The sequence below is a fragment of the Hylobates moloch genome, unplaced genomic scaffold (assembly GCF_009828535.3).
Source record: "Hylobates moloch isolate HMO894 unplaced genomic scaffold, HMol_V3 SCAFFOLD_3, whole genome shotgun sequence".
Lineage (NCBI taxonomy): Eukaryota > Metazoa > Chordata > Mammalia > Primates > Hylobatidae > Hylobates > Hylobates moloch.
In genome coordinates this window covers 158,053,406-158,081,139 of record NW_026652278.1, presented here as the reverse complement: position 1 = coordinate 158,081,139, position 27,734 = coordinate 158,053,406, and the positions used below count along the sequence as shown (strand labels likewise).

Sequence of the window (27,734 nt, the reverse complement as noted above, 5' to 3'; positions counted from 1 at the left end):
AGAGGAGGAGAGGCCGGGCACGGTGGCTCACGCTTGTAATCCCAGCACTTTGGGAGGCCGAGGCGGGCGGATCACGAGGTCAGGAGATCGAGACCACGGTGAAACCCCGTCTCTACTAAAAATAAAAAAAAAATTAGCCGGGCGTGGTGGCGGGCGCCTGTAGTCCCAGCTACTCGGAGAGGCTGAGGCAGGAGAATGGCGTGAACCCAGGAGGCGGAGCTTGCAGTGAGCCGAGATCGCGCCACTGCACTCCAGCCTGGGCGACAGAGCGAGACTCCGTCTCAAAAAAAAAAAAAAAAAAAAAAAAAAAGAGGAGAAACAGAGTTCCCTCTAGATGAGAGGAAAGCCAGAAACCCTGCAACACGTGACCATCCTTAATTCACCATAATAACTTAAATAATCTGATTCATTAGAAGCATAGTTACTAGTATCATTATGGAATGAAAGTTTGTTCCCCTCCCTACCCCCCAAAAAAATCATATGTTGAAATCTAATCCCTGATGTAATTGTATTGGAAGTGGAGTCTTTGCAAAGTAATTAGGTTATGAGAGTGGTGCCCTCATGAATGGGATTGGTGCCCTTATAAGAATAGGCCAGAGAGCTTTCTGCTTTCTACCACATAAGGATACGAGGAGGAAAAGGTTATCTGCAAAACAGGAAGAGGGCCCTCTAGAACCAACCATGCTGGCACCCTGACATTGGATCCTTCAGCCTCCAGAACTCTGAGAAATAAGTTTCCATTGTTTACACCACCCAGTCTACGACATTTCTGTTACAGTAGCCTGAACTAACACAGTATCTTATGCCTTTTCTTTAGAAAAGAAAAGAATGTTAGGCATACTATGGAAGCTGTATAGCCTAGTGCAGGAGTTGATAGACCAGAGAGTAAATATTCTAGGCTTTGCAGGTAATGCAGTCATAAGTCAAGTTTATAGAATAAGTTAATAATGATACAGCTTAAAGTACTAGGAAACAGAGTTATTCATTAAAAAATAAAAAAGGATTTTGCCTCCAAGTGCTTACCTTGAATGAATGACCAAAATAGTCATTTGAATAAAAAATAAAAACTTAAAAGATTAGTACAATATCAGTTGTCTTTCCAAATAAGACAGATAATTGGAAGCTTTAAAAATGGAGAAGTATGTCTATATTCCAGGGGAAGTAAGAGGGATAGTGTTGGCTTAAACAGGATAATATTAATGATCGTAATTGGAAAGGAAAAAGAGAAGTTAACAAATACTCTTCTCATCGTTATTCACTTTTGGAAAATATCAGCCAGGTGAAAAATGAGCCACTGCCAGAAAACAGAGGTAACATCTTGATGTTAATTGAGGGTCAGGCCAGGCGTGGTGGCTCACGCCTGTAATCCCAGCACTTTGAGAGGCTGAGGCAGGTAGATCACTTGAGGTCAGGAGTTTGAGACCAGCCTGGCCAACATGGTGAAGCCCCATCTCTACTAAAAATACAAAAATTAGCCTGGTGTTGTTGTGTGTGCCTGTAGTCCCAGCTACTCAGGAGGCTGAGGCAGGAGGATCACTTGAGCCTGGGAGGTGTAGGTTGTAGTGAGCCAAGAGCACACCACTGCACTCCAGCCTGGGCGATGGGAGTGAAACCCTGTCTCAAAAAAAAAAAAAATTATTTGAGGGTCTAAGAAAATAGATTTTTAGTGCCATTCAATTATGTTCTCACTATCATTGTGAAAGTCCAGGTAATAGTTTTTCTTTTTTGACTACTAAAAGATATATTTTGAAGATTGAAATTTTAGTTTAGTTACTAATCAGTAATATCACAGTCTATTCTTCCATATTTCTAACCACAAATATCTTTATTCTTTAAACTGTTTTTATACCTTCTCTAAACAAATTTACATATTACTAAAATTTTAATTGAAGAGAAAATTTTACATAATGGTGAAAAATATGGAGTATACCATATTACCTTTGAGCATTTTTATTACAGTAAAAGGCAAAAGAAGTAGTCTGTCATTTCAGAAATAACTGAACTAAAGACTTAACACAATAATACGATTTAAACCCTATAGATAGAATATTTAATTTTTCTGTTTTAATGAATATATTACCCTAAAACTAGGTAGCAGTAATTTATAGAAAGTTTATTGAATATTCTCTTGACAAATTTTGCTTTGAGATGTTTCTTGTTATGTTTATCCTTTGCAGAACCTGATGATTTGGAAACAGAAGTTCTACAAGAGCCAAATGGAACAAACAAAGATGAGAGCTTGCCATGCACTATTACTGATGCGTGGATTAGTGAGGAAAAAGAAACAAAGGAAACTCAGTATGTACATCTTTTCCTTACATTTTAAAACCTAGGTCCCTTTTGTAATAACTTTTAATAAAATACTATAATAAGCTAATATTGCAACATAATATCCTAATATTGTAATACCTTATAAAAATAATTTAATTTTAATAGATATTCATATGGTTCAGAAATAAACAAGTATATAAGATATTTGAAGTGGCCGGGCACAGTGGCTCACACCTGTAATCCCAGCAATTTGGGAGACTGAGGCGGGCAGATCACTTGAGGGCAGGAGTTCAAGACCAGCCTGGCCAACATGGCAAAACTCTGTCTCTACTAAAAATACAAAAATTAGCCAGGCATGGTGGCACGTGCCTGTAGTCCCACCTACTTGAGAGGCTAAGACACAAGAATCACTTGAACCCAGAAGGCAGAGGTTGCAGTGAGCCAAGATCATGCCACTGCACTCCAGCCTGGGCTACAGAGCAAGACTCTGTCTCAAAAAAAATAAAGTGGGCCAGTCGCAGTGGCTCACACCTGTATTCCCAGTACTTTGGGAGGCCGAGGAGGGTGGATCACCTGAGGTCAGGTGTTCCAGACCAGCCTGGTCAACATAGCGAAACCCCATCTGTACAAAAATTAGCTGGGCATGGTGGCGGGTGCCTGTAATCCCAGCTACTCAGGAGGCTGAGGCAGGAAAATCACTTGAACCTGGGAGGCGGAGGTTGCAGTGAGCTGAGATGGCACCACTGCACGCAAGCCTGGGCGACAGACTCTCCATCTCAGATAAATAAATTAATTAAGTAAATAAATAAAGTACGATGATATGCAGTAAAAAGTCTTGCTTACATCTGTCCCCATCCACTCTTGTCTTCTTTCGTATATTTCTAGTATATGCATAAGCAAAAATAAATATATTGTCTTCCTCCTTACAGTTAACTACATTTGTTAGTATAGTGTACACAGATTTTTCCACCTTGTTTATTTTTAGTTAATAATAAATCTGGGAAATTTTTTTTAATAATGATACATAAAGGGCTTTTTTTCTTATTTTATAGCTAGTTAGTATTCCATTATGTGGAATACCACAACTCAACAAGTTTCCTACCTGCTGGACATTGATTGACATTACAAATGATGCTGCAATGAACAACGTTTTTTATAAAGTGACTTTCGTGTGTGTATATATCTGTAATAAGTATAATCGCTTGGTCAACTGCATTTTTATAAGTTGCATTTGTAATTTGGTTATTGTTCTCCTGGAGGTTATACTAGTTTACACTTTCAGAAAGAATGTCTGAACCCCATTTTCTCCACAGCCTTGCTAAACTTTTCTCATCAAACTTCTTGAATTTTTCCAATCTAACAAGGTAAAAAATAGTATCTCTGGGCTGTTAGTTTGTCTAGCTCTTATGGTAGGTAAAGGTAAGCACATCTTTTCAAATGTATACGTTTCATTTGAACTTCATTGTCTGTGAATTGTCTCTTTATATCTTTGGCCTCCCTTTTTTTTTAATTTAGTCGTTGGTCTTTTATAAATTAGTAAAAGCTCTTAAAAGTGAGAGATACTTGCCCTGGTGGTTACATGAATTGCAACTGTTTTTTCTCTGCTTGTCATTTATGTTTTGTGTGTGCGTGTGTTGTGGGTTTGCCATGCTGAAGTATATAGTTTATTTTTGTTTATCTTTTATTGTTATCATATTTATCTGAGCTTTGATAGTTACTCAGAACAGCCTTGTTCTTTCTAAGGTTACCAAATTTTTTTTCAGTTTTCTAGTATCATTTTTTTTTTTTGGTAGAGACAGAGTCTAATTTTGGTGCCCAAGTTGATTTCAAACTCCTGGCCTGAAACAGTCCTCTCTCCTTGGCCTCCCAAAGAGCTGGGATTACTGGCATGGGACTGTGCCTGGCCAGTATTCTGGGACTTTTATTTGAGGCTTTATACATTTAAATATTTGATTTTTTTACACGTAAATCTGTGGAATTTATCATGGTTTATAGATTTGAGTCTGTTTCTATACATTTTTTTTTTTTTTTTTTACTTTAGGTTTTTGGGTGAAAATGTACATTGTGCGCCTTTTTTACATATGTTTCCATGTGCGCCATGTTGATTTCCTGCACCCATTAGCTCGTCATTTAGCATTAGGTATATCTCCTAACGCTGTCCCCGCCCCCCCCCACCCCCCACCCCACAACAGTACCCGGAATGTGATGTTCCCCTTCCTGTGTCCATGAGTTCTCATTGTTCAATTCCCATCTATGAGTGAGAACATGCGGTGTTTGGTTTTTTGTCCTTTTGCGATAGTATACATTTTTTCCTGTTGGTCTGTCTACAGTGAGCTAGTACATACTTTTAATTAATAAATTATAAAATATTTTGGCATTGTTATGTATCGATTATCAGGTTTTTTATTTAGGTTTTCTATATACTTAACAATTTTTATTCACTTCATTGAAATGAGTGAAGGCTTATTCCTACTAGTGTGTTTCCATTTATTTCGTTTTATATTTCAAGTGATTTTTGTCTAATGAATGTTGATCCTAAGTTATGTGGTGCAGATATTCACAAGTATAATACTCTTGTGGCAAATTACACATTATAGCATTATAAAATATCATTGTTTTAGTCTTGCTTAATATTTTTTGACTAAGTTTTATCTTTTTATTTATATTTGCTCAATCTGCATTGGCTCATCCTTCTGTTTTCAGTTTTTCTGAATTATTTTATTTTAATTATGTTTCTGATATGGTTCGTGATTCAATCTGAAATTTTTGTATTTAAATATCTAGTTAATTTACAGAAGTATGCTGTATCTTTGATATGCTATAGTAGTTGAATTTTGTTGTCATTTTTATTTTATTTTTATATTTTTAGTCTTTTGCTGTATTGGCTTTATTGGGTTTTTTTAACTAATAGACTTTTGTGAGCAATTTTAGTCTACCAAAAAATGAGCAAAAATTATAGACTTACTATATACCTCTCACTCCCCACCCCCAACAATTTTTTTTCTTACTCCTGGCAAGTGGTATTTTTAACATCTTGCATTAATGTATTTTATTTGTTACAACTGATGAGCCAATATTGACACATTACTATTAACTTAAAGTTTATAGTTTACATTAGGGTTCACTATTTGGTACATTCTACAAGTTTTGACAAAGGTATAATGACATGGATTCACATTACACTATTATTCCTATGATACTGTACAATCCTCTGTGCTTCACCTGTTTATCCTATCTTCTTTGCACCCCACAATCCCTGGCAGCCACTGATCTTTTTATTGTCTCCATAGTTTCGCCTTTTGCAGAATGTCATCTAGTTACATAGTATGAAGTCTTTAGATTGGCCCGTTTTGCTTAGCAGTATGTGCCCAGTGGCTGTAATCCCAGCACTTTGAGAGGCTGAGGTAGGCGGATCTCTTGAGGCCAGGAGTTCGAGACCAGCATGGCCAACATGGCAAAACCCTGTTCCTACTAAAAAATACAAATAAATTAGCCAGGTATGGTTGTGCGCACGCCTGTCATTCCAGCTACCTGTGTGGCTGAGGCATGAGAATCACTTGAACCCAGGTGGTAGAGGTTGCAGTGAGCCAAGATTGTGCCACTGCACTCCAGCCTAGGTGACAGAGTGAGACCCTGTCTCAAAAAAAAAAAATGAAAAACAAAAAGAGTTCCTTAAAGGCAGAGACAGTGTCTTCTATTTTTTAAATCATTTTTATATATTATAGGAATAATAGAAAACCAGTATTTGAAATGTATGTATGGAAATTTAATAAATGGTAAAGATTTCTAATTAACATAAAAAGATAACCTATTTAATACATGCTCTTGAGACAAATCAGTCACAATTTGGAAAAAATAAAATAATCATTTCCATTTCTGAAACCATTCAACAAAACAATACCAGATTGATTAAAGACCTAAATAAAAAATTTTTTAAGGAGGCAGTCTAACATAACAATTAATATCCAGAATTTATAAAGAACATGTATAAATTAATAAGAAAAAGACAAAAGTCCAATAGAAAAATGGGGAAAGACGATGAATAGGCTATTCATGAAGGAAGAAACCCAGATAGTTAGTAAATACAACAGTATGATACTTTACGAGTTACAGGGCATCAATAAAATGACAGACAAAGAAGTCAGATTCCTAAGTGTTTGATAGACTAACTTAGTGGAGAACTAGGGTACTGTGAATGTCACTGCTAGTCAGATACTTACTGCTCCTCAAAGAAGAGTGAGTAAAAGGCAGGGCGAGAGTCCTTTTCCACATCAATGGAAAAGATGAATTTTCCACTGATTGTTTTTCCATAAAATAACATGAAGCCATGGGGAAGAGAAATGATATATCAAATGTGTGTGAGGGATTGGGACTACGGTTCTTTGATGGACTGCAAATACATATGTGAAATGGTAGAGCCAGTTTAGAGATCCATTTGACAGTTTTGTTAACGTTTTAAATGTGCACATCCTATAATATACGTCTTTTACTTTTGGTATCTACTCTCAGATCATTCATACATGAGCACAAAGAAGCAAATGCAGGAATATTCATTCCAGGAGAGTCACAGCAAATAATCTGAAACAGTCTAAATAATCATTAATAAGGAGGTAGCTAAAAATACTGCTGTGTTTCTGTATACAGCCATCCTTTCGTATATTTGAGGGATTGGTTCCAGTGTCCTTCGTATACCAAAATCTACACATACTCAAGTCCCACAGTGGGCTCTGTGGAACCCATATATAATATATGAAAAGCCAGCCATCTGTATACACAGGTTTGCATCCCACGAATACTGTATTTTCAATCCACATTTGGTTGAAAAAAAATTTACATCTAAGTAGATGCATGAAGTTCAGACCCATGTTGTTTAAGGGTCAACTCTAAAGCATTATGGAATATAATACAGCACCTAAAAGAATAAATGGGACTGTTTTTTAATATGGAAATATGTCTAAAACATTGATTAATGGAATAAAATAATATTGAATGAAAAAAGCATCTCCGTATATTAGATTAGCATGTAAATTTAAAGGAAAAATCTGGTAAGGTGTGCACCAAACTAATAATAGGAAGGGCAACTGGAATTCAAGTAGTTAGGAGTCCTAAAAGGAACTTTACTTTTTTACTGGAATAAAATTCATATAACATAAAATTCACCATTTAAAATTGTACAAGTCAATGACATTTAGAAATCCACAGTGGGGTACAACCATCACCACTATATAGTTCCAGAACATTTTCATCACCCACCTATCTATCTGTTAAGCAATCATCCCCCATTTTTTTCCACCCCACCAACCTCCGGCGGCCACTAATCTGCTTTCTGTCGCTGTGGATTTTGCAATTCTGGATATTTCTTACAGAATCATATAGTATGTAGCCTTTTGTTTCTGGCTTCCTTTACTTAACATACTGTTTTTAGTTTTTCATCCATGTTGTAGGACATGCCAGTTCTTCATTTCTTTTTATGGCTGAATAATATTCCATTATATATATATACCATATATTTTTATAATTCATCAGTTGATGGGCACGTAGGTTGTTTCCACCATCTGGCTGTTGGAAGAGTGCTGCGAAGAACATTGACACACAGAATCTGTTTGAGTCTTTGCTTTCAGTTCCTTTGGGTACATACCTTGGAGTGGAATTGTGGCATCATATGGTAATTCAGTTTACCTTTTTGAGGAACCAAGGGGCATTATATTTTGAATGAATAAATATGTTGCTTGACTGGGAAAGTGGCTCATGCCTGTAATCCCAGCACTTTGGGAAGCCAAGGTGGGAGAGTTGTTTGAGGCCAGGAGTTTGATACCAGCCTGGGCAACATGGCAAGACCCCACCTCTATGGAAAAAAAAAAAAAAGCCAGGCATGGTTGCATGTGTCTGTAATCCCAGATACTTGGGAGACTGAGGTGGGAGGATCACTTGAGCCCAGGAGATCAAGGCTGCAGTGAGGTGAGCCATGATTATGCCACTGCACTCCGGCCTGGGCAACAGAGCAAGACCCTGTCTCCCAGCACTTTGGGAGGCCGAGGTGGGTGGATCACCTGAGGTCAGGAGTTTGAGACCAACCTGGCCAACATGGCAAAACCCCGTCTCTACTGAAAAATACAAAAATTAGCTGGGTGCAGTGGCATGTGCCTGTCACCCTAGCTACTTGGGAGGCTAAGTCATGAGAATTGCTTGAACCTGGGAGGAGGAGGCTGCAGTGAGCCAAGATTGTGCCACTGCACTCCAGCCTGGGTGGCAGAGTGAGACTGTCTCAAAAATAAATAAATAAAAATAAAATAAAAACAGAAAATAGTTGAAAATCTGAAAATGAAAAAGTGGAAAATTATTTAAAATTTGAAATGGGCCAGGCGCGGTGGTTCACACCTGTAATCCCAGCACTTTAGGAGGCTGAGGCAGGCAGATCCCGAGGTCAGGAGATCGAGACCATCCTGGCTAACACGATGAAACCCTGTCTCTACTAAAAATACAAAAAATTAGCTGGGCGTGGTGGCCAGCACCTGTAGTCTCAACTACTCAGGAGGCTGAGGCAGGAGAATGGCATGAACCCAGGAGGCAGAGGTTGCAGTGAGCCGAGATCGTGCCACTGCACTCCAGCCTGGGCAACAGAGCGAGACTCCGTCTCAAAAAAAAAATTAATTAAAAAAAATAAAATTTGAAACAGATTTAAAAGTATTTAGAAAATAAAAACTTACCTATAAGCTAACTCCCAAAGATAAATTACTGGTGCTTCTGGAATATATTCTTCCAGTCTTTAAATTTTTGTTAAAAAAAAAATGCATGAATTTAATTCCCAAGCATATAGAGATAAAAATTGTGAGTTATTTTTTATTTTTTTTTCCTCAATCTTAATCCCCTCCCTTTGAGGGTTAAAATATTTTTGTGAATATTATTCTATTTTTCTGTGCTACAAACCATTTTTTCAAAATCTAACACCATTTAATACAAATTGGTCTGTGAATCACTTTGTTTACTTAACAGTATATCTTGCCTATTCTAATCAGTTTCTATAGATCTCTGCTTCATTTTTTAACAGCTGCATGATATTCCATGGTATTAATATATCGTAATTGTTTTATATTCTCCACTCTTAAGGGGCATTCCCATTCTTTAAAGTAGTGGTTCTCAAACATTAGCATGTATTAGAATGACTTTGGGACTTTTCCCAACTAATTGCTGGGCCTTATCCCCCAACGTTTCTGATTCACAGGTAAGGGTGAGCCTGAGAATTTGTATTTCTAACTAGTTTCTTTACTATGCTGTTGTCTGGGGACTGTACTTTGAGAACCATTGTTATAATACTTGGTGAGCCTGGTTGCTGTGAATGCTTACTGTTTGGTGAGGATTTCAACAGGGTAAAAAATACAGTGTACTTATGTGAGAAAGTATATATGAAAGTGAGAAAAATACTTGGAAGAGGGATCAAAGAATGCTAGTGAACTTGTGTTCCATTTCCTGTATTTTAGAGCACTTTTATTTCTGGTAAACTGTGTGTGTGTGTTTTTAATTGGTGTACCCATCTGTGACAGGTCGGAAGATAGGATCACCATTCAGGAAAATGAAGTTTGTGAAGATGGAGTCTCAAGTACTGTGGACAAACTTAGTGACATTCATACAGGTAAGCATCATTGCATTAGTCTAATTACTCTCTGGAAGATGTTAATGATTATTAACATCAACCTATTTTATTTGGGTAATATATAAATAAGAAAGCATTCCTTGTCAGTCATCTCAATCATTTTAAAAATATAATAGGCATAGCACACTGGACTACATTAATAAGCCTGGATTGTATGGCAACATGGCAGTAAAAGTTTTTGGTCAGTTATTTTTATTGAGTATTAAAAATGAAAAGAATTACTTGCCAAAGCTAAGCCAGTGTACTAAGGACATTAAATAAATTGTCTTCTTTTTAAAATAGTATTAGTTAAAATATAAGAAAGGTAGGCTGAGTGTAATGGCTTACACCTGTAATCCCAGCACTTTGGGAGGCTGAGGTGGGAGGATCACTTGAGGCCAGAAGTTTGAGACCAGCCTGGACAACATAGCGCTACTCCATCTCTACAAAAAATTTTTTAAATTAGCCAGGCATGGTGGCATGCCTGTAGTCCTATCCACTCAGGAGACTGAGGTGAGAGGATTGCTTGAGGCCAGGACTGCACTCCAGCCTGGGCAATAGACCGAGACCTATTTCTTAAAAAGAAAAGAAAAAATAATTTTTTTCATCTAACCTATAGGAACAAAGATAAACTGGAACTAAATATGTATCTAAATAGTGTATTTTTTCACATTTCTTTGGATTTATGTCTATTTTTTTCTTCATTTTGTTTGTTTTTCTTGAGAGACAGGGTCTCACTCTGTTGCCCAGGCTGGAGTGCAGTGGCGCGATTATAACTCACTGCAGCCTCGAACTCCTGGGCTCAAACAACCCTCATCTCATCCTCCAGAGTAGCTGGGACTATAGGCATGCGCTACTACACCCAGCTAATTTTATTTTTTGTGGAGACGTAGTCTCACTTAGTTGCTCAGGCTGGTTTCAAACTCCTGGCCTCAAGCAGTCCTCCACCTTGGCTAATTTTATTTTATTTTTTGTGGAGACAGAGTCTCACTTAGTTGCTCAGGCTGGTTTCAAACTCCTGGCCTCAAGCAATCCTCCCACCTTGGCCTCCTGAGGGGCTGGGATTACAGGTGTTAGCCACCATGCCCAGCCTTGTGTCTGTATTGTAGAACTTTCAATATAGTGAAAGTACATAACAAATTGAATCAACTCTCTGAAGATAAAACATTGTATCCTGTTAAAGATTATTCAGAACGTAATATACTGACACACATATTTTGATTTTATTTTCCTGATATGTGGGTTTTTTGCTAGAATTTGTGTTACATACTGTGCCTTATCAATATCATTTAGAACTTTAAGTGCTGTATAGACTTACCACATAATCTCTACTTTCTACCACAGAGCCTGGAACCAATGATTCTCAGCACTCTAAATGTGGTGTAGATAAGTCTGTGCAACCAGAACCATTGTTCCATAAGGTGATTCATTCTGAACACTTGAACTTAGTCTCTCAAGTTCAGTCAGTTCAGTGTTCACCAGAAGAATCCTTTGCATTTCGATCTCACTCACATTTACCACCAAAAAATAAAAACAAGAATTCCTTGCTGATTGGACTTTCAACTGGTCTGTTTGATGCAAACAACCCAAAGGCAAGTATGGTCCTCAAATGGAAAATATCCATTCGATAACATATATTATTGTTTTTCTTTTATAAACCATAATATTGAGTTTTAATCTCTTAACATGGACACAAACACACATCCAACAAAAACCTCCATCTTCTTAGCAAATGAATTGCAATTGAGAGTACAATTAGGATAAAGACTATTTCATTGGCTTCCTGTTCAGGATTTTTTTTATAGAGTCTTTTACTTGAGCAAAAAGTCCTTTTATATACCCTCATGCACTATTGCTCTTTCCCACTATCCAACCTGACTTCCATTTTTAGTATCACACTAAGCTTAAGCAATATATCTTAAATAGACAGAGGTGCTATATTGCCTAATTTGTATGTAAAAACATTAATAGATATTCATATGTACTTTCTGGTAGAAGTTTTTCAGACCTCTTTTTCTCACTTGCTATTTTTGAATATATGTAACCAATTTTTTCTTATAAAAAATATCTCTACAGAAAATGTTGAAACGCAGGTAAAAATAAGAAATATCATTTATTATATTACTTTTCATATAACCTTTGCATATACATATCTTTTTACCAAAATAAGATTTTATGTATACTCTTTATAACCTTTTCTGTTCAATATATATCATGACGTTATTGCAAATGCCATTATTACAATACTGTGATGAAAATAGCACTTTGTCATTGTCACATATTCTCTTTATATCATCATAAATAACCACATATTCCATTGAGCTGCTTATCATAATCTTTTTACAAATCTTTTTCTATTGTCATGCCTTTCCGCTTTAATTTTTGTTGTTGTAATCACTTACACCTCTTATCTTTGTACATATCTACAATTATTTCCATAAAATAAATTTCTGTAAGTGGAATTCAAAAGGTTATATTGTATACTGCCTGATTTCCAAATAGTTTATAGTGCTGTCAATAGTATGTGAAAGTACATCCATTTCTCTGTATGTTAAATACCACCCACCATTATTATTTACTTAAAAATTGTCTATTTATCAAATGAGTAATGGTATTGATTTGTATACATTTATGTTTCTGTGTTTTACAAATGAGGTTGGGCATTTTGTATTTATTTTAGCCTGTAAAGGAATGAATTGTCTGAATTCTTTAGTCCTTAATTATTTTTTAAATATGTCATTTTGGCCAGGCATGCTGGTTCATACCTACAGTCCCAGCACTTTGGGAAGCTGGGGTGGGCGGATCACTTGAGCTCAGGAGCTCGAGACCAGCCTGGCCAACATGGCGAAACCCCATCTCTACTAAAAATACAAAAATTAGCTGGGCGTAGTTGTGTGGGCCTGTAATCCCAGCTATTTGGGAGGCTGAGGCAAGAGAATCACTTGAACCCGGGAGGTGGAGGTTGCAGTGAGCCGAGATTGCGCCATCGCACTCCAGCCTGGGTGACAGAGTGAGTCTCTGTCTCAAATAAATAATAAATAGTCATTTTGATTTTCAATTTAATTTTCCAACTGGGTATACTTTCATTTTGTGGAGTATCTTAAATTTAGAGATTATTAAATTTCCCCATTTACCTAATATCAGTCTTTTGAAAGGTGTGAACTACCAAAACAAATTTATGATCTTCAGTGTTAGAGAGAAAGGTCTATGGATAAGGACTATCATACAATTCATGTACTTTTTTTGTAGTAAAGATGTATAGCCATCTTTAGCTCAAAGCTTCTTAATACCTTATTGCCGTCTATGAAGTTAATATTCTTTGCATAATACATTTGATTGTTTGATTTTCTTCTATGACCTTAAGAGTTCTATAGAAGAACTTACTCTAGAAGTAACCACAGCAAATTAGAAGCAGCAATGCAGATGTCATGTAGAGGAGTATTAGGAAAGAGGCAAGAAAAAACACTAGAAAATCAAAGCAGTCTGTAGCCATTTAGGAAAAGAACACAAAACCATCCCTGCCCATTCTATAAATATTTATATAATCTGTTTACTAAAGTGGGATAATTTAACCTTTTATAAGCATGTTTAAAGCTCTTTTTTGCAAATGTTAAGTTATACTACTGGTGGGATTTTTTCCTTGATTGAGGAAATTCCCCTTGTGCTTTGGATCCCACCCCTCACTCTTCAAGGAACTGATTCCATTAATTTTGCCATTCTAACCCGTGTCATCAACTTTTTCTATAGTGGATCATTTACTCAACATATATGTTCTCATACATCTCATCAAAAATAGCAAACTTCTTTTGAGCACAGTATCCTTCTTTAGCTACCACTCCATTTCTCTATCCCCTTTTGCAACCAAGCATCTTGACTATGTTGCTGTCTCATTGCAGTTTCCACATACATTCACTTCCCAATACATTCCAATATGGCGTTTAGCTTGCTCGTCCACTGAAGCGGCCCTGTTTAGATCGTCAGTTACCGGTATGTTGCCAAATTCTCTGCACCATTTTCTCTTTCACCTTTCTTAGCTTTTCTTCTTTCAACAGAGTTCATATATGCTGTACTTTTAAGTTCACTTTATCTGTTGGCTCCCTTTATACTGTACTTTCCTAGTTTTTCTCTGAACTCGGTAGTCACTCTTCTGTCTCCACTGCTGGTGGATCCTACTCTAACAAATTTCTTAAAAATAATGTGTGTTTTTCTACTGTGAAATATACTGTGAATGTCAGTTAAGTCACATTGGCTGATAGTGTTCAAGTCTTCTGCATCTTTACTGATTTTTTAATCTATTTGAACTATAAATTGCTGAGAGAAGATTGAAATTCTTAACTACACTTGTGTAGAGTCAGTTTTCACACTGCTATCAAGAACTACCTGAGACTGAGTAATTTATGAAGAAAATAGATTTAACTGACTTACAGTTCCGCATAGCTGGGGAGGCTTCAGGAAACTTAACAATCGTGGCAGAAGGCAAAGGGGAAGCAAGGCATATCTTACATGGCAGCAGAAGACAGAGAGAGAGAGAGAGAGAGAGAGAGCATGGGCATGAAGGGGGAAGTGCCACACACTTTTAAATTGTCAGATCTCATGAGAACTCACTCACCATCACAAGAATAGCATGGGGGAAATCTGCCCTCATGATCCAGTCACCTCCCACCAGATCCCTCCACTGACTCGGGGATTACAATTCCAGATGAGATTTGGGTGGGGACATAGCCAAACCATATCAACTTGTATAGATAACTATTTCTTCTTTCAGTTATGTCAGTTTTTATTTTATGTATTTTGAAGTTCTGTTTTGGGGCAAATAAAAATTTAGTATTCTTCTGTCTCCTGGATGAATTGATATGTTTATGTTTATGAAGTATCCTTTTTGTTTGATCACGTTGTTCAATATCCTTACTGATTTTCTTTCTACTTATCAATTACTGAAAAGGAGTGTTGACATTTCCACTCAGTTGCATTTAAACTAAGAATCAATATGTCTTCTTAATGAATCAACCCCTTTGTCACCATGAAATGAACCTTTTATCACTGGTCATATCACCTTGTCTGAAACATTTTCTCTGGTTTTATTATAGCCATTCCAGCTTTCTTATGCTTAATCTTTATATGGTATATATACATTCTTTACTACTCTTAACCAAACATTTTGTATTTAAAGTGGATTTCTTGCAGTTATCATGTTAGTCAAGTCTTGTTTTTAACAAGTCTAACAAGCTCTTTTAATTGATTAGACAATTTACATTTAATGTAACTATTACTATCACCACCGTATGATTGGGTTTAAACCTACCATTTTGCTATTTGTTTTCTATTTGTCTGATCACTTTTTTGTTCCCTTTTTACTTTTATTCTTCCTTCCTTTGGATTATTTTTAGCACCTAATTTTATCTCTGCTGTTTGTTTTCAAGATACATCTTTAGCTTAGCATAATCTCCCTTCAAATAATAATATACCACTTCACATATGTCATTAAAAACCTTACAACTATAGGCAGTCATGCATCACATAATGACATTTCAGTGAATTACAGACCCCATATACAGCAGTGGTCCCATAAGATTATAATAGAGCGAAAAATTCCTCTCACTACCTAATGACATCGTAGTGTCACAGTGTAATGCATTACTCACATGTTTGTGGTGATGGTGATGTAAACAAACCTACCACACTGCTAGTCCTATAAAAGTTTAGGACAAACAATTATGTACAGTACCTAGTGCTTGACAACAATAATAATTGACCGCATGCCTGGTTTGTGTATTTTTAATACTTTACTTTTTATCATTATTTTGAAGTGTTCTACTTATTAAAAGAAAGTGAACTGTAAAACAACCTCAGGCAGGTCCTTCAGGAGGTATTTCAGCATATAGTGTATAGGAGGAGATGACAGCTCCATCACAGGAGATGACAGCTCCATTCGTGTTATTGCCCTTGAAGACTTTCTAGATTGGAGGTGGAAGACAGTGATATTGATCATCCTGACCCTCTGTAGGCATAGGCTAACGTGTTTGTGTCTTCAAGTTTAGAAGGTGAAAAGGTTACAGTAAGATAAGGTTAATTTATTGAAGACAGAAAATTTTTAAATACATTTAGCGTAGTCTATGTATACAATGTTTATGAAGTCCACAGTAGTGTACGCTAATGTCCCAGGCCTTCACATTTCACTCACCACTCACTCACTGACTTACCCAGGGCAACTTCCAGTTCCATAAGCTCCGTTCATGGTAAGTACCTATACAGGTGTACCATTTTTAATCTTTTATGTGGTATTTTGACTATACCTTAGTGTTTAGATAGACAAATATTTACCATTGTATTACAATCTTCTATAATATTGAGTGTAGTAACATGCTATACAGGTTTGTAGCCTAGGAACAATAGGCTGTCCCTCATATCCTAGATATGTAGTAGGCTAATACCTCTAGGTTTGTGTAATTACACTCTATGATGTTCACACAATGACAAAATTGCCTAACAACACTTTTCTCGTAATGTATCTTTGTTAAGCAAAGCATACTGTACTTCCATTCCCGTCCTGCGTGTTCTTCGTGGTATTGTTGTCGGGTATTTTTCTACCACATGTTTATTATTTTTGCTTAAACATTCATTTATCTTTTACAGAAATCAGAAATTAAGAAAGTATTTTATATTTACACGTTTACTATTTCTAACATTTTTTGTTCCTTTGTGCAGAATTCAAGTTTCTATGTGGTATTCTTTTTCTTCCACTTTAAGAACTTCCATTAACACTTCTTACACAGCCCTGTTGATGATGATTTTTTTTTTTTTTCAGATTTTGTTTGTATGAAAGTGTTTTTATTTCACCTTCATTTTGAGTGGATATTTTCACTAGATATAGAATTATATTGTCTTCTGGGTTGCATTGTTTCTAAGAAATATGTGAGCTTTCTTATCTTCATGTATATAGAGTATCTTTTTCTCTGGCTTCTTTTACAGTTTCCTTTTTATCACTGGTTTCTAGCATTTTGATTATTAAGTGCTTTGGTAAGGGTTTTGGGGAGTAAGGTTTTTGGAGTAAGGTTTTATAGGACTAGCAGTGTGGTAGGTTTGTTTACATCAGCATCACCACAAACATGTGAGTAATTCATTACACTATGACACTACAATGCCATTAGGTGGTGAGAGGAATTTTTCAGCTCTATTATAATCTTATGGGACCAATGCTGTATATGGGGTCTGTAATGTGTGTGTGTTTATCCTGCTTTGGGGTTCATTGATCTTCTTGGACCCTTAGGTTTATACTTTTCATTAAATTTGGAAAAGTTTTGGCTATTATTTCAATTAAATTTTTTTTTCTCTCTCTCTACTACCTTTTCTGTGACTCCAGTTACATATATGTTAGACTCTTTGATACCATTCCATGGGTCACTAAGATTATGTTCATTTTGTTTTCAGTCTTTTTTTCTCTCTGTACTTCATTGTGGATAAATTGTATTAGTATCTATTCACGTTTACTTATCTTTTTTCTGCGATAATATACTATATTAATCCCACTCAGTGAAACTTTTATTTCGATATTGTATGTTTTATCTTTAGAAGTTGTTTTTTGTGTTTATCCTTTAATACTCCATTAAAATAGCTGGCTTAATATACTTATCTGCGAGTTCCATCATCTCTGTATCTTTTTCTGTTGACTTATTTTTCTACTGGTTATGGATCATATTGTCCTACTTCTGGATGTATTTTATAATTCTTTATTTGAAGGTGGACCTTGTGAATATTATATTTCTAGGTCTCCGATTTTTTTGTTATTACTGTCTTCCTGTAAAGAGTGTTGGGTTTAAGTGAGTCAAGTTACTTGTGGATCTGTTTTATACTTTTAAACTTTGTTTTTAAGCTTTGCTAGGACAATATAAAGTTGTCTTCATTCTACAGCTAGTTCAACTTATTTCCAAGGCATGATCCTCTAGGGCCTCCACTGTACATCACAGGTGATTTTGAGGAAACACCTCTTTCCCAGTCAGTTTGATCATCTCCTACCTGCATGAGCTCTGAGCATTGTTCAGCCTACAACTCCCCAGTTGTTTTGGCCTAGCTTTGTGAAGTTTCATTCTACATATTCATGGCCTGTGCTCATCAAAGACTCAAGAAAACTACGTTGCAAAGTTTTGAAGTTTTTTTTGTTTTACTTTAATGAATCTCTCTTTTCTAGTTCTACCTCCCTGGACTTTGATCTTTGTCTCATCAGTCTAGCAAGGCTGCACCCAAAGTCCAGATATTTTCTCCAGGCAGAAAGCCAGTTTATTGGTAGGGTTTACTTCATTCATTTCCCTTCTCACAGGGATCACAGTCTTGTGCTGCTTATTGTTTAATATCTAAACACAATGTCATGTATTTTGTCCAGTTTTCTAGTTGTTTCCTGTGGGAGTTAAGTCTGGCCATTATTGCTCTCTCATGGCCAGAGCTGGAAGTCTCCAGAAGATAAATGCGATATTTCAAGGCTATATCCTGGGCCTCCTCTATTTGCATTTGCTTCCCAAGTAATCTGACCCCAAGACTTTAAATATAATTTATATGCTGATGATACTCAACTTTATTACTCTAATTCTTTCCTACAGATTATTCATCTATTTCATCAATCTTACTAGTCATATCAACCAATTGTTTCCTAACTTCTCTTCCCAATTCTGTGGCTGCCTATGTGAAATCCATTGTCCAAATAGAAACCGGAAGTCTTTTTTAATATTATAAATTATGTCAAATCACAGCCATGCTTAAGACTTCAGTGGCTTTCTGCTGCTTAAATAACGTTCAGACTCTTTACCATGGTCTACAAGGTTTCATGTGGCATTGACTGCCTCTCTGTCTGACCCCAAAACATTTTTCTCTAGCTCATTCTAACATTGTCCCTTGATACACCACTCCCTTTCCTGCAGTAGAGTTTGCACTTGCTGTTACCCTGGCCTGAAATGAGCTTCTCTTTGTTCTTTTAAACTGTGACTCATTATAGTCTTTCAAGTAGGGCCTTGGCTTCATTTCCATTTCTAGTAATTGCCATCCCAAGTAATGTCAGACATCATCATCTTGGCCATCAGGTTGGAAAATTACAGTTATAGGACATGCTACTATAGCACATACAGGAAACTCTAATATAGTAGTTGTTAGCTTTTCAGCTTCACTTATTACAGTGATTTTATTATTTTTGGTTTTGTTTTTTTTGTTTTTGTTTTTGTTTTTGTTTTTTGAGGCGGAGTCTTGCTCTGTCGCCCAGGCTGGAGTGCAGTGGCGCAATCTCGGCTCACTGCAAGCTCCGCCTCCCGGGTTCACGCCATTCTCCTGCCTCAGCCTCTCCGAGTAGCTGGGACTACAGGCGCCCGCCACCACGCCCGGCTAATTTTTTGTATTTTTAGTAGAGACGGGGTTTCACCGTGGTCTCGATCTCCTGACCTCGTGATCCGCCCGCCTCGGCCTCCCAAAGTGCTGGGATTACAAGCGTGAGCCACTGCGCCCGGCTACAGTGATTTTATTTAAAGTATATTCGTGAATGCACTTAATCTTTTTTTAATATTAAAGACAGGGTCTTGCTTTGTCTCCCAGAATGGAGTGCAGTGGTGCAATCACGGCTCACTGCAGCCTCAACCTCCTGGACTCAAGCAATCCTCCCTCCTCAGCCTCCTGAATAGCTGGGACTACAGGCATGCTTCGTCATGCCTGCCTAATTTTTAAATTTTTTGTAGAGACAAGGTCTCGGTATGTTGCCCAGAGTGGTCTGGAACTCCTGGGCTCAAGCAATCCTCCCACATTGACCTCTCAAAAGTGCTAGAATTACAGGCGTGAGCCACCATGCCCAGCCACATGTGCTTAATCTTAATCTTTGAGTACCTCTGATAACATCTAGACATTTATGTATCTGTGATACCTAATGTGAGGATTGTTAACCAGTACACCAAAGGTCTATCTTAAATAAGATGTACATTAATATATCTTTATGCTCTCAGTTTACTTCAGTGAGTAGTATAAGAAATTCTCTAGGAGACTTTTGTATTTACCTTGAGGATGTTGTTGTAAATCTTATCTACCACACTGTTTGAGAAGGAGCAAATAAGTGAAAACACTTGTAATGCATTATGATAATTCCTGTAATGGAGAGATGAATGTGGGATAGTGGGACCACTAAAGAGGAAATGATTAAGTCTGTCCTAGAACAAAGAAAGATTTCTGAAAAAGTTCGCATGGTGGATGAGACATGAGAACATTTAAAGCAAAATTAACTGTCATGAACATGAGATAACACTGTGTGTTTGAGGCATTACAACTAGTTCTTAGTAACTCAGATGTGAAGGAGGTAAGATTCCAGTCATTCTTGTCCTTAAGCAGATGTCCTTAGTTTTCGAATTTGTGGGATCTTTTCCCCGGGTTCTAGAAGAAGTCTCTGTTTTTTCTGAATAAAGGAATACAATGTCTTAAAGAGTTAAAAGTGGAGCTGTTTTTGTGGCCCAAGTCCTCCCTTGTCCTCTTGCCCCTACCCCGCCTTCCACCTCACAAGCAGTTCCTTAGCCACGTCTTTAGAGCCCTAGAATTCTGGGAATATGCTCTGGATCATGATACTAAGGCATTCCTTTAATGTACTTTAAAGGGCTCTTTTTGCAGAAACTAAGATGTAATGACAGTAAACTGAATTACATGTTTAAGCAACCATACAGATAGTAGTTAGTGGCTGAGTTGATCACTGTAAGACTGGCAATCAGAGTAATGCTTTGATTGCCACCATTCATCAGCAGGGCTATAAGTGATGACCTGGAATAAGCACGGTTATTCCAGAAGACTGCCCTTCCTTTTATACTACGTATTTGTTTATACCCTGCTTCAGACCAGAAGAATTGATCACATCCAAATATATAGATTGTACTAGAGAATATGCATTACAAATCAGCAAGCCATTAGCGACTATTATACAGTTATTAATATTGAGTATAAGATTTGTTTAAATAATAGTAAAAATGAAAAGAGAATTATAAACTATGCCATATTCCCCAGAGGAGAGAAATATATAAATTGTTCAGGGGAATAAATGCTTTCCTTGCTTCTACCCTCTGTAAGGAATTTCTCTACTGGAGTTTTCTATAACAGCCAATAAATTCTGTAACCTGTGATAACTTCAGTACTATTTCTACTGTAAATACAATAGATGATTTTATAAGGTAGTTATAAAGTGACTTGCTAAAATGAGATATCACACTTGGAGATCACTGAAGGTTAGTTTGTGAAAGGTCAAAATTAAATAGTCTAAAATTGTTGTTTTCTCATGCTTTTGTTTACATAAGGACAGATTCTAGATTACCAAATGAATTAGCTGTTTGTCTTTGAAAGAATCACATTTTGCAGTATAGCTTTTAATAGATTGTTCAGTGGATAGCACTGCAAAGGCATGCCATGCAGTGCTCTATGTTGTTGGTTGATAACTTTGAAATCCAATGAGGCGGTGATACGATTGATAACCTATAATGGAAAATGACTATAACTCAGACTCTAGTTTGGTTAGATGGCCAGCTATTTTTGTTAAAGTAGGTTACAGAGCAGTTTTTAGTCAAAACTAGAACTTCTTCATGAAAACTTTTGTTCATTCACCATTTTGTTCATTCACCATTGATTAATGATCAGTTTGTTTTAAACCATACAGCCTTAACTCTAGAATTTTAATGTGGGTACTATGAAGAATGTTTGTCTAAAATACAGATTCTTACACCTCACAGCTGAAGGTATTTGTTTTAATATATCTGGAGCAGAGGTCAGAAATATGCATTTTTGGCATACACCATAAGTAATTCTGCTGCTGGTGGTCCACATTCCCCACTTGAGAAATACTGCCACAGATCACAGTTGACCTAATTGCAGCGTGGAAAGTGTTTAAAGTATGTTACATGTCAGCCCTCCTTGATCGCTGAAAGTATTAATAATGCTTCAAAGGAATGTCTAATTTTGAGTACTGTGCCTTTCTGATGAACTACAATTATGAACACTTTGTCAAATACATTTATAAATATTAAACAAGTTAATTTTCTATATAGGGTTATTGGATAACAACCAATAAAATTTTGGAAAGAGACTACTAATATGAGGTTTACTTCTTGGTGGTAATAAAAAAGAAGTACCAAATTTAAGACCATATTATCAGAGTAATACAGATTATACTGACCTTTCTGTTGTTACTAGTAGGATGTATGACTAACTCATTAAAATTTAAGCAAACAGATTCGAGATCAGAAAACAGCCTTGCATTGTTCATAATTATTAATATTTTTTATCTTGGGAAGTAGCTATGAACTACTATCTAATAAAAGTATACTAATTATTAGTGTAATAGTAGCTGGCTAATAGTATGAGTAGTATGCTATATACTGTTCTAGCTGCTTGACATATAATTACTTCTCACAATGACCCTATGTGACAAATACTGTTTTGTTCAGACTGAGTCTCGCTCTGTCACCCAGGCTGGAGTGCAGTGGCACAATGTGGGCTCACTGCAACCTCCGCCCTCTGGGTTCAGGTGATTCTCCTGCCTCAGCCTCCCGAGTAGCTGGGATTACAGGCACCCACCACCATGCCCAGCTAATTTTTGTATTTTTAGTGGAGACGGAGTTTCACCATATAGGTCAGGCTCGTCTTGAACTCCTGACCTCAAGCAATCTGCCCACCTCGGCTTCCCAAAGTTCTAGGATTACAGGCGTGAGCCATTGCACCTGGCCATTAATACTGTTGTCTCCATTTTACAGATGAGGAAATTATAATGCAGAGAGGTGAAGTACATGATGGATCAATATAGATTTTGAAGGATGTATTAGTGACATGAAGTGACTGATCTAGTTTCTTACACAGAGACAAAGACTGATTAAAGGTCATTTAAATTTGTACTTTCTCTTTATCACTTATTTATTCATAAAATAACTGTTGCCTGTGGTGAAGTGCTTCCTGCATTGCCATCTTACGTGAAAACTTGCCTGGAAAACCTTGGAATTTGTTGTAGAGGAATGTGGCATAAAATTTAGGTGTATTTGGGAGGCCGAGGCAGGAGGATCACTTGAATCCAGGAGTTTGAGAGCAGCCTGAGCAACATAGTGAGCCCCCACCTCTACAAAAACATTTTAAAATTAGCCAGGCATGGTGGCACACACCCACCTCTAGTCCCAGCTGCTTCGGAGGCAGAGGTGGGAGGATCGCTTGAGCCCAGGAAGTCAAGGCTGCAGTAAGCCGTGTTCATGCCGTCACGCTCCAGCCTGGATGACAGAGCGTGACCCTGTCTCAAAAAAAAAAAAAAAATTAGCTGTAATATTTAAATATTAATAACTATAGTTTGAAGGAGTAAAGAGTTGCTTTAAAAAAAAAGTGACATAAACTAAATTAACACCACACACCTATGGTGTTAAATGAACAGAATGGTAGAGTTTATAGCCCACAAATCAGAACAGTCTGAAAAGTTTGGGTCCTTATATTTGTTCATTAAGTGAACTCCATCAAAGAGACATTCAATCTCAATCTCTCTCCCTCTCTCTCTCCTTGCCTCCCTCTTTCCCTCTCTTTCTCCCTCCCTCCCCCCACCACTCCTCTCAGTCTTATTCCAGCAGAGACCTATGGCTCGTGAAACGTAGATAAGCGTTTCTCCTTTCTGTTGCCACAACTGTTCTCTGGTCTTGTGGTGATAACTTTTCTACGTTCAGAATTCCCAGAGTCAGGATATTTTTCTTCCCTAAAAGTATCATAAGGCAAGGACTAGATCTATTTTCAATTATCATGATATCCTCAGCATCTAATACATGGTTAATGCCCAGTAAATTCTATCTGTGGATCAGTTAGGGACTTTTTACATGTGATTGCTTTGTACCTTACCAAATCTAGCTTTGTTTTGATAAAGGTATAGGCCAAAGAAGTCCAATAGTAGAAGATAATGGTGAAGCATGGTTTAAAGTTCATTCTCTGCCATAAAGCTTTCCTTTTCTTTGTCCTGTTAGGAAGAATTCATCAGTGATGGGTTTTGATTAAAAGCCTTTTACAAAGAGGCTTTTAAAAGTAGAAATCAGTCTAGGGAAACACTGTTCAACCTTCAGAAGGAACAAAGGTAGAACAGGTGATAAGCAGTTTAAAGCCAGTGGTACAGTCTTGTATTCTTCTCTAAAGAACAACTGTTTCTTTAAAAGTACAAACTGGTTAAGCCTGTTTGGTTGTCCTCACAAGTGGATACAGGATGAATTTGTGGAGTTCCCCACCCCTCTGCTTCTCACTCTGAGTCAAGCTATTGTAAGGCAGATTCATTTAGTCAACAAATATTTATTAAATATCTGCTATGTGCCAGGTACCACTCTAAATGCTAGAGTTGCAGTAGTGAGGAAAACAGACAAAAATCCTCTGCTCATGGAGCCATTCTCATTGGAGAATATAAATGATAAAATACATGATCATAAATAATTGGAAAAATTGAAGCAAGGCTGGTGAAGAAAGTTTGTGTACATGAGCCCCATTTCTCCTCCTTATCTGGAGCCTGCTAGTCAGGTATGAAGGTATTCCTCAGAGGTTACTCCTGGCTGGAATACATGCCTTCATAATGCAGTGAATGGTCTGTAGGCCAACATAGATTTGTAAAGATTCAAATCAAAACTTTGCATTTGTTGTGATTTTATGAAGGGAAATTATCAATATATTTTTCCAATGGAATTTTTAAAAATAGTAACATTTTCAAGATTTGATTAATTTATAATCCCATGAAATCTGAAGTAGGTTGAGATAGAGAATTACCTGCTAACTCCACTTCATTTGCAGCCAGTTAAAATGACATAAAAGTCAGTCATGGCGGTGCGCAGTGGCTCACACCTGTAATCCCAGCACTGTGGGAGGCCAAGGCAGGTGGATCACCTGAGGTCAGGAGTTTAAGACCAGCCTGGCCAACATGGTGAAACCCCATCTCTACTAAAAATACAAAATTAGCCAGGTGTGGTGGCACATGCCTGTAATCCCAGCTACTCGGGAGGCTGAGGCAGGAAAATCTCTTGAACCCAGGAGGCAGAGGCTGCAGTGAGCCAAGATTGCGTCATTGCACTCCAGCCTGGGCAACAAGAGCAAGACACCATCTCAAAAAAAAAAGTCAGTCATGATCACTGAGGTCTAAAAAAAAAAAAAATAGAGTCAAATAAAGATCATAATATCAGTTTTATTTTTGATAAAGCTCTACTGGAAAATGTGGCTTAGGTTTGGCCTAAAATCATGCCTCTCAATATTTTCCTCCAATGACTAGTCCTTGGAATCTGAAGAACAAACTTTCTTAACCCACAATAAGAGCTTTATATCCATCAAGCTCCAGTAGCAGGAAGACTGAGAGTGAGACCTATCTTGTCCCTAGAAATCAGGCGTAGGCCTGAGCTATTTGTGCTCACCACAAGGCAACAGAAGGGAAACAGGATACGCACGCACACATTCTGTGGCAGGCAGATCTGAGAAAGAGAACAGGAAGGACACACACTTTATTGTCAGTGCCCTCTTGCAAATTTGCCTTCAATCAGCTCGTGTTTCTTCACTTTAGGGGACAGTGAATAAGGGATGGAGAGAGACCAGATGTGTTCTGTGGATAGAGAGTGGGATGAAAAACTGATCTCCTTTATGAAAACTTGAGAATTTCTTGTTAAAGCAAATGCAAAGTGGCAAAAAATGATTAACGTATAATTCACATAAATAGCACATGTACCTTAGATGTGTTTTGATTTGTTAAAGTATTCCATTATTAGATAATGTCCATAATTTTTGTCTTTGGGAAGTGTTCCTAATTTTTAAATTAATGTTTTAAATCCATTTTGAGCCTGATGTATCGGTTGAAGTAAGCAGGTATTCACAGTGGTTATTCTTAGAGAGCAGCAGCAGCATTTAATTGCAGTAAACAGAGGCTAAACGGATGTGCCCATCATAAGCCATTTGGTAGTGTAACTAGAATACTACTACTTCCTAATTTTATATGAAAAATACTGAAGCTCAAAGAGTGTATTAGAATTACTGTGAGTAGAATTTTTTAGTTGAAGTTCTGTTACTGCAAGTAATCTGAATTCATTCACTATGTTATATGTTTCTCTACATCTTTGAAAAAAATAGAACTAACCAGCAATAAAAACTGAAGGAAACATTTTAAGGTTCCCTAAAATTTGGTACTTCTGTTTGAACTTATAATGGTACCAAATGCTAGATGTGTAAATTATCATGTAACAATCTTGAAAAAAAAATACTATACATGAAGATCTCAGCCAGTGTGTTACAGATGAGCTGTTATTTTCAGAAAGAGTTCTTTTTGTAGATGTTAAAACTATAGAATATTGTTTAAACAACATAGAAATAATAGAATCAGAATTATAGAACCGAAAGTGTTCTTTTATAAAATTCTCTTGACCAAAGATGAATAACCTGTTTCAAACTTACCAGTCTAGTATCCAGAATCTACAAGTAACTCAAACAAATAAGAAAAAAACAATCCCATCAAAAAGTGAGGAAAGGGCATTAATAGACATTTCTGAAAAGAATATAAACATCCAACAAACATATGAAAAACTGCTCAACATCACTAATCATCAGGGAAATGCATATTAAAGCCACAATGAGATACCACCTTACACCTGCAAGAACGGCCATAATTTTTTCTTCTCTTTTCTTTATTTTTTTGAGACGAATTCTCGCTCTGTCGCCCAGGCTGGAGTGCAATGGCGTGATCTCGGCTCACTACAACCTCCGCCTCCTAGGTTTAAGCAATTCTCCTGCCTCAGCCTTCCAAGTAGCTGGGATTACAGGCGCGTGCCACCACACCTGGCAGATTTTTGTATTTTTGGTAGAGACAGAGTTTCACCATGTTAGCCAGGCTAGTCTCAAACTCCTGACCTCAAGTGATCCGCCTGCCTCGGCCTCCCAAAGTGCTGAGATTGCAGGTGTGAGCGAGCCACTGCACCCGGCCAAGAACGGCCATAATTAAGAAGTTCAAAAACAGTAAGTGGCCGGGCGCGGTGGCTCACGCCTGTAATCCCAGCACTTTGGGAGGCCGAGACGGGCGGATCACGAGGTCAGGAGATCGAGATCATCCTGGCTAACACAGTGAAACCCTGTCTCTACTAAAAATACAAAAAATTAGCTGGGCGTGGTGGCGGGCGCCTGTAGTCCCAGCTACTCAGGAGGCTGAGGCAGGAGAATGGCGTGAACCCGGGAGGCGGAGCTTGCAGTGAGCCGAGATTGCGCCACTGCACTCCAGCCTGGGAAACAGAGCAAGACGCCGTCTGAAAAAAAAAAAAAAAACACACACAATAAGTAAAACAGTAGATGCTGGCTTGGATATGATGAAAAGGGAACACTTTTACACTGCTAGTGGGAATGTAAATTAGTACAACCTCTATGGAACACAGTATGGAGTTTCCTTAAAGAGCTAAAGGTAGAACTACCATTCGATCCAGCAATCCCACTACTGGGTATCTACCCAAAGGAAAAGAAGTCATTATATGAAAAAGACACACACACACACACACACACACACACACGCATGTTTATAGCAGCACAATTTGCAATTGCAAAGATATGGAAACGACCTAACTGCCCATCAACCAACGAGTGAATAAAGAAAATGTGGAATATATGTACCTTGGAAGACTACTCAGCCACAAAAAGGAATGAAATAATGTCTTTTGCAGCAACTTAGATGGAGCTGGAGGCCATTATTCTAAGTGAAGTAACTCAGAAATAGAAAACCAAATAGCGTATGTTGTCATTGATAAGTGGGAACTAAGCTGTGAAGACACAAAGGCATAAGAGTGATATAACGGACTTTGGGGACTCAAGGGAGGAAGGGTGA

At 37.4% G+C, this 27,734-nt stretch overlaps 1 protein-coding gene across 7 annotated transcripts in view; it reads left to right on the top strand.

Moving 5' to 3' along the window:
- Window positions 1-27,734, top strand: part of NEK1 (NIMA related kinase 1) — a 215,085-nt gene that overhangs the window by 171,905 nt on the left and 15,446 nt on the right. For 6 of the 7 annotated variants that reach the window (XR_009212947.1, XM_058436867.1, XM_032148894.2 and 3 more), the window contains 3 exons: window positions 2,178-2,298; window positions 9,813-9,901; window positions 11,246-11,493. Coding sequence is in view for 5 of the 7 variants with exons in the window: in XM_058436867.1 (XP_058292850.1) it covers window positions 2,178-2,298; window positions 9,813-9,901; window positions 11,246-11,493 (458 nt within the window). In the remaining 2 variants the exon portion in view is untranslated. Of the gene's footprint in view, window positions 1-2,177; window positions 2,299-3,323; window positions 3,441-9,812; window positions 9,902-11,245; window positions 11,494-27,734 lie in introns of those variants that run through there. The other variant, XR_009212948.1, reaches the window with a different exon arrangement.